Source organism: Cavia porcellus, unplaced genomic scaffold (genome assembly GCF_034190915.1).
Source record: "Cavia porcellus strain 051 isolate PalLab524CR breed Dunkin Hartley unplaced genomic scaffold, mCavPor4.1 scaffold_2, whole genome shotgun sequence".
Lineage (NCBI taxonomy): Eukaryota > Metazoa > Chordata > Mammalia > Rodentia > Caviidae > Cavia > Cavia porcellus.
The window spans coordinates 25985453-25999091 of record NW_026947485.1 but is presented as its reverse complement, the minus strand read 5'-3'; the positions used below and the strand labels follow the sequence as shown (position 1 = coordinate 25999091).

General features: G+C 36.9%; 1 protein-coding gene across 7 annotated transcripts in view; it reads right to left on the bottom strand.

Annotated features, from left to right (window-relative positions):
- Positions 1-939: 939 nt before the first annotated feature.
- Positions 940-13639, bottom strand: part of Nup42 (nucleoporin 42) — a 31757-nt gene continuing 19057 nt past the window's right edge. For all 7 annotated transcript variants that reach the window (XM_063239398.1, XM_063239402.1, XM_013150449.3 and 4 more), the window contains 5 exons: positions 13061-13155; positions 4751-4827; positions 3709-3795; positions 2468-2552; positions 940-1937 (listed from right to left, as the gene is read on the bottom strand). In XM_063239398.1, coding sequence (XP_063095468.1) covers positions 1372-1937; positions 2468-2552; positions 3709-3795; positions 4751-4827; positions 13061-13155 — 910 coding nt within the window. In that variant the 3' untranslated portion in view covers positions 940-1371. The remainder of the gene's footprint in view (positions 1938-2467; positions 2553-3708; positions 3796-4750; positions 4828-13060; positions 13156-13639) is intronic.

Genomic DNA, 13639 nt, shown 5'->3' with positions numbered 1-13639 from the left:
AGCGGCATAAGCACCTGCCTTGCAAGCAGGCAGTTGTGAGTTCGATCCCCAGTACCAATAAAAAGGAAAAAGACAAAAACAAACAAACAAAAAAAAAAAACTACCCAGTCTCAGGTATTTTGTTACAGCAACAGGAATGGATTAAGACATCTATATGTAGTACAGTACAGAAGCAAGAAAATGCTGATTCAACTATTAAGTAACGGGGCTGGAGATTTAGCTCAGTGGCATAAGCACCTGCCTTGCAAGCAGGTAGTCGTGAGTTCGATCCCCCGTACCGAAAAAAAGACAAAATAAATAAATAAATAAATAAATAAAATAAAAGGAATGTCTCAATCTTTTGGGGCTGGGGATTTAGCTCAGCGGTATAAGCGCCTGCCTTGCAAGTGTGTGGTCGTGAGTTCGATCCCCAGTACCGATAAAAAAGAAAAAGACAAAAAAAAAAAAAAAAAAGTAAAACAACTGTTAAGTAACAATAATGAAAACTTTACAGCTTCAGGACAAAGAAAAGGAAACTTATAGTCCGTTTATCATTTCTGCAACAGGGAGGATTTCAAATGTATTTCTGTTCCAAATGTTAGGGTTCTGGAACTTTATTTGGAATCACACAGTTTTTCAAAAAGTGTAACACAATTTAGGCCCTCTGCAGACTGAATCATTTGAATATATGTTAAAATAAGTGGGAGTACATATCTTTTATGAGGTTAAAAATTTTTTTTACATTAAAAAAAAGTCAGGGGCTGGGGATGGAGCTTAGTGGTAGAAAACTCAACTAGCATTACAAGACCCTTGGTTCAATCATCAATCTCATACACACCGTTTTTGGTTTTTGGTCCTGGAAACTGAACTCATACTCTTGTGCCTGCCAGGCAGCTGCTGTGTTGCTGAGCTGTAACCCTGCCCCACCCCAGCTTTAAAAGGTGACACAATAAAATGACATAAAATGAAGAAATAATTTATTCAGTACAAATTTTTTAGTTTCAAAACAGTAAAGTGATATACAATAAGAAAATTATTTTATCCAATACATACAAATTATTTTAGTTCCATCAGTAATTACAGTTCAAAAATTCTCTTGAAGTTGTATTTTATTATGCTTATGTAATTAGGCTCAAAGAGCTAAACTTTCAATAGTCTCAAATGTTATTGAACGCTTCTATACACACACACACACACATACACACATCCATCTACATCTCTGTTTCTAACTGTATCTTCTTTTATATAAACCACGAAAGACAATTTCAAAAGCCATTCTCGAGGCTGGCATAGCTTAGTGGTAGAGTCAGGGATGATCCTTAACACCGCAAAAAAAAGAATCCAAAAAGACCCTCAATTTCTTTATTCTTTTCTATAGTTAAAATTGCTCCTTTAGATATTTAGAAGCTCCATAGGTGGTGGTTTTAATGGAATTTTTCCCAGAATAAATTTCTTGGATTGAAATTGTTCCAGTTCTTCCGCTGTTAGTTGATCCTTGGGTGTGAATAACATACTATCTGTTGTCGCGACGACACTGGAGGCTGGGAGAGCGGTGGCTCTAAAGGTGTCATTAGCTGGCTTAGAGAAAGCAGTGTGAGAATGTGAGCCAGAACTACCAAAACCCGTCACAGAGCTGCCACTTCCAAAAGCTGGGGCCACTGGAGCTCCAAAAGGCCCTGCTCCCACAGCAGATGGAAATCCTGAAAATCCAGGTGATCCAAAACTGGAGGCTGCAGGGCTTTTAAATGAAAATGAGGCGGCAGAAGTGATTTCAGGTTTCCCAAATCCAAAATTCGGAGCCGAAGTAGAACTGGCAGAACTAGCAGAGGGTCCAGCCCCAAAGGCTGGAGCGGCCCCAAACACGGAAGGGCCTCCAGCAGCGGCAGTGGCGATTCCAGGGTTCATTTTAAAGCTAAAATTCGGAGCACGAGCACTTTTGCTGTCACTCACTGGAAAACCTTAAATAAACGGAAAAAGAAACAATAATCTATTATAGTCAGAGTACATAGCTCCATTTGTCCTCCTTTTCTTATTTCTGCCATGTTTGGAAGAAATTTTTGGAAGAGAAAAATGAAATTGAGACGTCAGGACAAATTCACTGACCTCCATTGTCTTGTCCTTTCTGCTACCTGTGATTTCCCGTTACCCATGAGAAATCTCAGGGACCAGGGAGTGGTCTTTCACTTTTGGTTGTCCCCCTGTTTCACCTGAACTGTCACTTGACAGCCGTAGTGATAATCAAATGTCCTGCTATTAGAGCTGTATATTCCTATGAAGCTCATGAGAAAACATTCCTAAAATGTACTTCTAAAGTTTGAGCCACTGCTCTTTCAAACTTTCGTTTTGGAGCCTCTTTCTGATGCTCCAAAATGAAAGATGGCAGAATTTGCAAGGGTGATTTAAAATGGTGATTTAAGCTCTGTAATTTGAAACTTACAAAATCCTACTTTTCTGAACTAGTGAAGTCTTGCATTGTTTTATCACTTACCTGGTGACCCGAATGTTCCTGCTTGTCTACTTCCAAATCCAAATGTAGGTGCTGCATGATTTGTTTCATCCTTTAAATCGGAGAGCTTTGAAAAAAAAATATGCAAACAGTAAAGTACTTGATGAATAATTCTCAAGCACCTTTTTGTTTTGTTTTAAGACAGAGTCTCACTATGCAGTTCAGGCTTGCCTTGAAGTCACTATGTAGCTCAGGCTGGCCTTGAACTGATCCCCCTGCCTCAGCCTCCTAAGTGCTGAGATTACAGGCATGTCCCCCCATGCCTCGCCTAGAAAAGTATCTTTAACAATATATTTCAGTGTCTATGTTGTAAAGTTTGATCTACACTCCTCAAGAAATCTAAACAGGGGACTGGGGATTTAGCTCAGCAGCATAAGCGCCTGCCTCGCAAGCAGGCAGTCGTGAGTTCGATCCCCGGTACCGATAAAAAAAAAGGAAAAAGACAAACAAAAACAAAAACAAATCTAAACACAGGTAAAAAGGACCTTTAGAAGATACCTACTATGCTCTTTTTTTTTTTTTTCTCCACTGCCAGGAATCTAACTCAGGACCTTGAGCTTGCCAGGCAGGAGCTATGCTGCAGAGCTATATCCCCAGCCTTTTAATGCTTAAACTTAAGCAGATTCACTGTTACATTATTAAAAGCTTACAATTAAAACCCACTGAACATTTCCTATTCTCTAAATATATTTTATGTTCTTTTATCTTTACTGAAATTTTAATCCTTCTTTCAAGGAACTTTTCACTGACTCCTTCCCCCTAAGACTTTGCTAACGAAACCAGATATAATTTCTCCCGTTTATTTGTTTTGTTTTTTGAGGCAGGGCTTCACTATATATTTCAGGCTGTCCTTGAACTATAGCCGAGGATGGTTTTAAACTTGTGATTCTCCTGCTTCAACTGCCTGAGCGCTGGGATTATAGGCGTGTGTCACTGCACCTGGTTTATCATTAAGGTTTTTTTTTGTCTTTTTGAGACAGGGTTTCACTATGCAGTTCAGGCCGGCCTTGAACTCACTTTGCAGCTCAGGCTGGTCCACTTGCAGTAACCCTCTTGTCTCAGCCTCCCGTGTGCTGGGATTACAAGTGTGTGCCACTATGCCCCACCCTTACCATTAATTCTTGGCAGAATTTTTGGTTTGCTTCCCAAATCAAAAGTGATATATTCCCTGCAAAAGAGTAATAAATATGACACTTTCTTGAAGAAAACACTCCACTACTCACCAAAGCTATTTTAGTTGAGGTATTTAGATTCTTCAGTTCATTTATTCTATTCCTCCATTGATTTATAAGCTGTTGGACAGAATTTAGCTGAAGAAAAAAAGACAGAAAATAATAATTTAATAATGAATGTTTAAATTAATCTCATCAATAACAATTTCACATATTTGCCAAAATAAAAAAGTTTCACATTTTATAAAGCTCACGCCTTACAAAACTTGCCAAAACTGTTCCCAATCTAGTCACTTCTCTCTGTTCACCAGCTCCTTTTCCTGGTGTGTGTATGGGGGAAGGGGGAGACTTGGGATTGAACCCAGGACCTTTGCACCAAGCTAGGTCCTAATCTCTTTTTAATTTTTCAGAGAGAAAGGCTTACTAAATTGCCCAGGCTGGGCTTGAACTTTCAATTCTGCCTAAATCTCCTAGAGGACTGGGATTATAGGAGTGAGGTACCACACTCATCTCACCAACTCCTTGTATCAACAGGTTAATCACAAATACCTGGCAGCATATTTGGATGGAAGGTGACTATGTGAACTAGTTGACATGTACGACCATGACTGTTAGACAATAAAAAAATACTATGATTTGCTTCAGGTCTCTAACTTACTCTATGTTATCAACTACTGACCCAATTTATTTAGATTTTTCTTTCTTTTCTTTTTTGGGTATTTAGAATCTTAACTCATGACCTTGTGCTTGCCAGGTTGGCACTGTGCCACTGAATTCTGAGCCTGTTTACTTATAGGCTATACACTATATGATCTGCACCTAAAAGATGCTTGATAAACATCTATCAAATGACGAAAGGATTTGATTAATGGACTGATTCTTATATTTAAAAAATGATATTCTTAATTATTACAGCAAAATGTGTATCACCATTTTAGGTAATCAACTATCAAAGAAAATAATTTAGAAAAAGTGCCCTGTCCTGAAAACTAATTACAGTCTTTATCAACTTTGCCAAAACACAAGCAAACACAGAAAACAGTGATTGAGAGCCTGTTTGTCATTGAGGTAGATGAATAGGAAACAAACTTACATAACTCTGTAAGTTATTGCTGGTTAAGAAGTTATGGTATTCAAGCCTCAACTCTTCTGGTGAAATATCTGTAAAACCTGAAATGAGGAATCAATTGGAATTTTAAAATAAATACCAGTAATTTTAATAGGAACCCTAGGGGTGCTACACAAGAAAACATGTACTGGAAAAAAAAAAAAAAGAAAACGTACTGATTATCAGGCAATTTTCATTATCATGAGAAAAATTCAAAGCTCACACTATTTAATATCTATTAAAGTAGGAAATTAGAATGAAGTATACTTTTATGATCTTTGAATGTGTAAGAATTTTCTAAAGATAAGTGAAGTAGACGAAATACCAAAAAAGAAAGAGCTGGCTACATATGCATTCAAATTTCAGTCTTAAAAATATTCTACAATAAACAAATAGTAAACTACAGAAACCATAATTGTAACATATATGATAGAATAGCTAATATTCTTAATATACAAACACAAATCATTAAGAAAAAAATTATTATTCAATAAATAAAATTTTCCTATTTTCCTAAATTTCTGGTGAGGGAATTAGAATGATTCAGCTTTTCTAAGGGGAAAATTGTCAATAGCAACATAAACAATAAAAATAGATTGCCTCCTAGGATGAACAACTACTCTATCCACAGAACACTGGTCCTCTAGTTACTCTCTATTCCTACTGGCCATGCTCAACCAGGGCGCCTCATCAAAGAACTCAGAAAATTATCTGAATAACTATCAAAGAGTAACTTGAGGGGCGATACAAAAGGAACATCATTCTAGCTGTATAAGAAAAATTAATTCATTATTTAAAATGGATGCTTAAGGAGAAGGGTACTCAAACGTTTTGGTCTCAGAACCCATTTCCATTTTAATAAAGGACTCCCAAAAGCTACTGTTTACATGAGTTACACATATTGATAATTACCACATTTGAAAAGGAAAACTGAGAAATTTAGAAAGCATTTATTAATTAATTTAAAATAAGAAATCAGAGGCGGAGGATATAGCTCAGCAGTAGATCATCTGCCTAGCATTTACAAGGCTTCAGGTTTGATCCAGCACAGCACAACAAAACATAGCTCAGCACAGCACAGCACAGCACAGCAACAAAGTCCCCAAAGTCCCAACTGAATTTACGCATGCATTTATTATCCAAAACAAAACACAAAACATTTATGAGATGAATAATGTTGTTAAATGTCTGTAAATACTTAATGTTTGGTATAATGAAAGACCGCTAGGTTCTTACATATATTTCTGCATTCAGCTGGGCATTATGGGGGATGCCTGTAATCCTAGCACTCGGGAAGCTGAGGCAGGAACACTGTTGTGAGTTTGAGATCAGCCTGGTCTACAAAACAAGCTCAAGGCCAGCCTGAACTGCCTAGTGAGACCCTCCCTCAAAGAGACCAAAAAAAAATTTCTGCATTCGTCCTGTTGCAGTATGTTGAATATGGTTTCAACATGTTGAAGTATATATATATATATAAAAAAATCTATATTTACACAAGTATGTTGGAAGATATAAAAAACCTTTTCAGGTAACTGTGGATATTAATTCTTTGATGTCACACTAAAACTACAGTTTCTTAAAGGTTAGCTACAAAGTAGATTCAAAAGCTAATGAGGATCTGCATGTGGTGGTACAAGCCTGTAATCTCAGTTATTTGAAGGCTGAAGCAGAAAGATAGCAAGCTGGGGCCAGCCTCTTCAACTTAGAAACAGGGCTGGGGTTATAGCTTAGCACTCTCTAGGTTCAATTTCCAATACAAAAACAAAAACTGCTAATGAGGGTTTTTTGTAATATTATATTAAAATCCACTGGAGGGGGCTGGGGATTTAGCTCAGCGGCATAAGCGCCTGCCTTGCAAGCAGGCAGTTATGAGTTCGATCCCTGGTACTGATAAAAAGGAAAAAGACAAAAAAAAAAAAAAAAAAATCCACTGGAACTAGTTTATTTAATACTTAAAATGGACTTTTAGCCATGTATAATTTTGTAGCAGCAAACATTGATCATTTGGAAAACATTAGCTCAATGAAAATGTAGAACTTCAAAATGTTGGCAAATACCACTATGTAATACAAAAAAATTCACATTTGTTAATGTTGTCATCCATCTCATTAGAAGAAATTTTAGAGCACTGAGAAGCCATCAGACTTGCAGTGACACAAAAGACTTTTCCATAATTTTAATTTTGTTTGAAAGCATGAATTTTATCATTGGTAATGAACACTGTTGGTTGTTTTCTCTGAAATGAGAGGCCCACTTCATTCAACATATCCATCAGATGCCTAAGTGTGAATAACCAGAGCTATCATGCTTTGCAATAAAAACTGTGAAAAAAGTGCTGACCATACAAGGTTTTTTCCCCAAGATAAACATCACAGTTGGGTACGGGCAGAAACCCTTTACATATGCTTACTATTTTGTTACACAGAATATTCAAAATGTATTCTCAAGGGTCAATATTATAAAAATATTTTTTCCTTTTTATTTATTTTTTTGGTACCACGAATCAAACTCAAGACCTTGTGCGTGCCAGGCTCGTGCTTAAGCCTCTGACCTATGTCCCCAGCACTTTTTACTTTTTAAAAAATGTTATGGTACAGGGATTGAACCTAGCGAGGGGTGTTCTACTTCTGAGCTACACCGCCACTCATTTTACTTCTTATTTTGAGACAAGGTATCACTAAGTTGCCAGGTATTGCTCAAACTTGTGATGCTCCTGCCTCAATTTCTTTAAGTGCTGGGATCATAGGTATATGCCACTATGTTTGGCTTTCACCTCTTCATCAAGGACATTCTGGCTAAAGTGGTACTTAAAATTTTTCTTCATTACAATTAATCTATCTTCTACTAGTACTTTATTGCCTCTGCAGTAATTCATGCTAAGATGAATATCAATATTTATTAATGCTTTTATATCAATACTACAAATGTGAAAATGGTAATTAATATCTTAGTATTATGAAATATTTTTAAACTTACACAGCCACTAAGGTGTCTTAGGGATAAGGTTGATAGATTTAGCAAATAAAAATACAGCATGCCGGACTTCCAGGAGAACATGGCGGGTAGATAGCAGCAGCTACGGAGGCTCTCTGAGATACCCCACTTAGAATCCAGGAATGGGGTGGTGGGAGGAGTCCTAAGTAAGGGGAGATGTACCCTGCCGACGCAGGAACAAACTAAGCTAAGATAAACCAACTGGAAACGCAATCCCGGTGCTATAACAGGAACTGTTAAATTCTCAGTGCGGAAGCTGGATCCTGCGCCATTGGAAGCCGTGATTTGAATTTCCTGCTGCCGCTGTTGCGTCCAAATCGGCACAGCAGGGAGAGAGACGCGGAAAACTCTGAGAGTGGGAATTGGCGAATGGAGTTGAGAGCGGGACTGGCAGGGAGCCCTGCATTGACCTGCAGTGAGTGAGGGGAACAGGGACCCTCCCATAGAGTAGGAGGCTTCAGCAAAGGACATACTGGGACCGGGCAGACTTGCCTGAACAGGACACTAAAGTAACTTTAGTCACATATTCCTCTCTCAAGCGGGATTGGTGGGGAGTGCCTGGCCTGGGTGACGCTGCTGACTCTTAAGACCCAGTAGGCTAGCCCAAACCAGGTCCCAGCGCCTGGAGGTGCACCCTAGCAGTAAAGCCTTTGGTAGGTTGATCTGGAGGGGCGGGCCCAGCAGAGGCTGCCCAGGTCTGTGTCTCCCTAGTATACTGCAGTGGGCGGGAACACCTAGCTGGCACAATTCAAACAAACTGTAACAGACAAAGAGAAAAAAAAACTGGGCCTCCTATATTCGCTTGTATGCAAGGAACAAAAAGTATGGGAAAAAGAAACAAGAAAGGGTCCTCAGTCCCCAATCCTGAGAACACTGATCCAGGAAAGGTGAATGCAAAGGAGAATGAGGAAAGAAAACATGCAATATCAGACACAGCACCAATAGACATAAAGTGATATCTCTGGAGCCTCATAGACGAGTTCAAAAGAGAAGTATTTAATGAAATAAAGCAAGATATAAGTGGAATAGTTATGCTACGAAATGCTAAGCGCCGCCCAAGAAAATCAGATGGTAGAATGGAAGAACAGAAAAAAAGGGGAGAATTGTTTGATGGAGAAAATAGAGAAAACATAGAATACGTGAAGCAGGTTCAAAGAGATTACCAGGAAACTAAAAACTCTATCGAAAGCTGGCATAACAGCTTGAAAGAAACTAAGGATAGATTATCTGAACTGGAGGGCAGATTTGTAATGTGGGAGCATGAAATGAAAAACTTCTTAAAAATAACAAGAAAACAAACAGCAATAATATAAAGGCTAGAAGATGATAAGAGGATCTATAACTTAAGAATTAAGAACATAAAAGAAGAAGTAGGGACACAAATAGACTACAAAAGCTATTCACAGAAATAATCCAAGAGAATTTCCCTAATTTAGCAAAAGGTAAAGATACTCAGATGTATGAGGCATACAGGACCCCAGCCACCTACAACCCAGAGCTACACCCAGGCATATAATAATCAAAATTCCAGAAATCCAATATAAGAACAGAATATTAAAAACCATCAGAGACAAGAAACAGATCACTTACAAGGGAACACCCATCAGAATTACAGCAGACTTCTCAGCACAAACCATCAAATCACAAAGAGTATGGGGGGAAATAATTCAAGCTTTGAAAGATAATAACTTCCAGCCAAGATTGATATATCCTGCACAACTGTCCTTAGAAATGGATGGGAAAACAAGGTGCTTCCAGGATAAAGAGGAACTAGGGGAATTTGCAACAACCAATTCAACTCTACAGAGAATACTGCAGGATATTCTAAAGAAGGAAAATACCAAGATTTCAGAAACAGTGGCAGAGAGGCCACAATGAATGGAACAGAAAGCGAAATGAAGAAGACAAACTGACAACAAATGACAGAAAAAGATGTCAACAGAAATGAGGCAGAGAAGATTGGATGGTAGGAACAGCTATTTTGGAGAAAAGATATTATAATAGCTAGTGCTGACTTAATATCATCTTGTTTTGTAGTCCCATCAAGCTTTTATTCTTCGGTCTCCATTGGTCTTAACAGGTTGTATCTTATTGGATTTTATTATATGTGATAATATAAGCAAAAACTTTTATAGACAAGGAGATTATACAGAAACCACTGTTCATTTTCTGATAGTTGGTTCTAAATACTCTGTTATACTGTCAATTCTCTTGAATGGTTTTACATTGTCCTGATATGTTTGGTGCTACAGTATACGAAGTTATACTCAAAGATTTCAAGGAAAGAGACACTATGGTAACTACTTTTATGTCAGGATATCTTGTGGTGAAACACTATTTTGCTTAAATGGTTATGCTTTGACCTGTGCTGTTTTGTTGTTATGCCCTCTTTTATCTCAATCTCCTTTTTTTAATTATTTACTTTTTTATTTTTATCTTTTTAATTTAGGGAAAAATAAATAAAAAGTAGCAGGATATATTATAGTAACCCACTTTGATTTCCTGTTAACTTGATTTGAAACCCTGTATTGCCCTCACCATCTTGTTTTGACTGGTTTTCCCCTATTCTGCTTTGCTTCATAGTACCAAGTTCGAAAGTATAGGCAACAACTGTGAAGACAATAAGATTCATTATGATGCCCATTCTGGTTGACTATTATCTTCTTTTAAAGTTGTGTAATGTCTCCAATGTTTTGGTTTTATTCTTTACTGTTTTGCTCAAATTTATTATAACTGTTGATACAGGCAATTCTTTTTAAGATAGCAAAAGGCAGTATGGTAACCATTGTTATCACCTTGTATTTTGTTTTTACATTATCTATTATGTCCATCCTTTTGATTTGACTGATTCTGTTCTGTTATGTCACATTGATTACTCTTTTCAAAAAAAGGTAATAAGAACTGTGGGAGTAATAAAACCCAAAATGTGTAATTGTCATTGTACAAAAGAAAGGAAAAGAAGGTGCTCTAAAAGATATAACTGTATATATATTTAAGTGTATAAGATAGATAACCATATTTCTGAGTTTTGTTGGATCATTGAACAAAACTGTTTGCAGTCTCACTGTTTGAAAGTCTACTTTATATGCTGTAATTTTGTAACTTTAACAACTATTTCTGAGATAACAATATGTAATTTATTAACTAGTAATTTCCTACTGTTTATTCTTTCTGAAATTCTGTATAACTTGTAACCTTGTTCTGTTTTTCTTTCTTTTTCTCCTTAAATAAAATAAAAAAAAAATACAGCATGCCAAGTTAAATTTGAATTCCAAGCACAAATATTTTCTTAGTATAGTATGTCCCAAATGTTACATGGGATATACATATATTTAAGATATTTTTACCTGAAATTCAAATGTAACTGAATGTCTTAGGCTTTATATATGGCAACCCTATGCATGGATCAAATCAACATTCAACACTTTGGGAACCACTGCTTTAGAACATTAGGCATTAGGTTCAATTCTGAACCCAGTAAGACTTAAATACTAATTAAGAATTACTATTTAAACTAAATACAGGCAATACTTTCATGGCTTTGCCTAGATGCCCACCCCCAAAATATTATGTGGTCATGGGTGCCACTTCTCAGAGTTGATTGGATCTAGAGAATAGATGCTGCAAATAAGTGTGGAATGCTGGGATCAAGAGTGTGTGATTAATAAATTAGTGCCAGATTGGTTTGGCACAGTTGGTGTGGATAATGGGAAAGCTCACTCACTCAGATGAGTGCTACCTACTTTAAGGTAAGCACTCACTTGAGTAGCACTTACCCAAGAGTAGGTAGCATTCACCTTAGGGTGTGTAGTCTGAAGAGAGAATGTAAGGAACACAAAGAGGGTTGCAATCTTCACCTGCTGCTTGCTTTTTTGTTGTTCTTTTGCATTCTGCCTGTCATGAACTGGTTCTCCTCTGCAATGCCCATCTCCAATGCCACCCTGCCTTGGAGCCAGTCAATTTAAGTGAAACCTCCACAAACTGTGAGCTAAACAAACCTTTCCTCCTCTAACTTTGAGTGTTGGGTTTTCTTCTTTTTTTCTTTTTTTTTTAAACTTTTTTGTCGGTACCGAGGATTGAACTCACGTCGGCCTGCTTGCAAGGCAGGTGCTTATGCCACTGAGCTAAATCCCCAGCCCCGAGTGTTGCGTTTTTTTCTTAGTGATGAGAAAAAATAGCTAAGACAGTACTTTATTACTATCTTGATAGACAATATCACCACCATTGGCATTATGTCTTTTCTCCCTACCTCTGGTGTTTGAGGTCAGTTGCTTCCTCGACAAGACAAAGGCCCAGGAGCACCTACAAAGGGCTTGGAAAAGCCTGATGGTTGAGCTTTCAGCCCCAGAGTTCAAGGAGCATGGTAAGAAAAAAATGGGAAAGAAAAGAGGTATTTTGAAGAAATTCCATCCATGTAGTCCAGGTAAGGCTCCTTGTCTTCAAATATTATCTCTAGCATAGGTCTCAATATATTTCAAGGAAGATAGCTATTCTCAGAAGGAAAAAAAGGGAAGAAAGAACAAACAGAACCAGGTAGCCAAAGCCTTAAAGTAGGCAGGATGTGACACTTCACTGCAGGCATTTAGAAAGTTCTAAGGTTTTGGGGGCTGGGGTTTTAGCTCAGCGGCATAAGCACCTGCCTTGCAAGCAGGCAGTCTTGAGTTCGATCCCCAGTACCGATAAAAATGAAAAAGACAAAAAAAAAAAAAAAAAAAAGAAAGTTCTAAGGTTTCATATATAGTGAACCAAGAAAGCAGATCTTCTTCCTGGGTTATGGAATTGTGGTAGGTCTTGATTTTGTTAATCTCTCATGAGGAATATATACATGTTGGGTGTGTAAGTTGTACTAGGGAGCTACATCCTTCGCATTTGTATTTTTTATTTTGAGAAAAGGTCTGGGACTTGAACTTTCTTTTTGCCTCAGTCTCCATCAATGCTAGAATCACAAGCATGCACCACCACACTTGCTGCAAACTACATATGTATCTTAAAGGAACTGTACTCTCTGAATTATAAAGTATTGCTAGAATACTTGAATGCTTTAATTAACATACAAGAATCCTAACTGCATCTAAGTTTGTAGTTTATTTCTTTATTTAGCATGGTATTGGTTTTAGAAAGTAATAGTTTTTGAATATATTTTAAAAACTCAGTTTTGGGACTGGGAATAGTAGTTCAGCAGTAGAACACTTTCTTTGCAAGTATGATACTTTGGGGTCAGTCTCCAGCAGCACAGAAACAAAAAGCAAAACAAAATAAAGCAAAACAAAACAAAACACTCAAAAACTATTTCCCTGTTACCTGAAATACTAGGCTTCTTTTTCACTGGTGAATAAACAGAAAACTTCCACTGCCCTGATGATTCCCAAATCTCCATATCTTTTATGATTCCTTCGCTGGAAAATAAAACAAAACAAAAAATAAGTCAGAATTTTTTTAACCTGCTAGCTAAAAATTGCTTATAATTTTCATTGACTGAAATTTTAAATTTTAGAACATACGTAATTTTAGATTTTTTTCAGTTATATTTTTCTGAAGAACCTTTAAAATAGGAGCTTATAGAAATACAAAGCATATTTTGTGGTAAAAACAATACCAGACAAATTAATAATTGAACTATTAACCATTATACTTAATAATTATCATAAATACCTTACATTTTTTAAAGAACCAAAGTGTAATAAGCACAATACTGACTTTAATTTTTTTAAGTTATCATAAATATTAATAATCACCTAATTGCAAACAACAAAAAGTACAATTTAACTGATAGAGAATCAAAATTTAAAAGAGGGTTATAGGACATAAGGAATCATTTTACCTAATTCTTACATTTTTCAATATGGGAAACAGATCCATGTCTGTAATAGTTACTTTGTA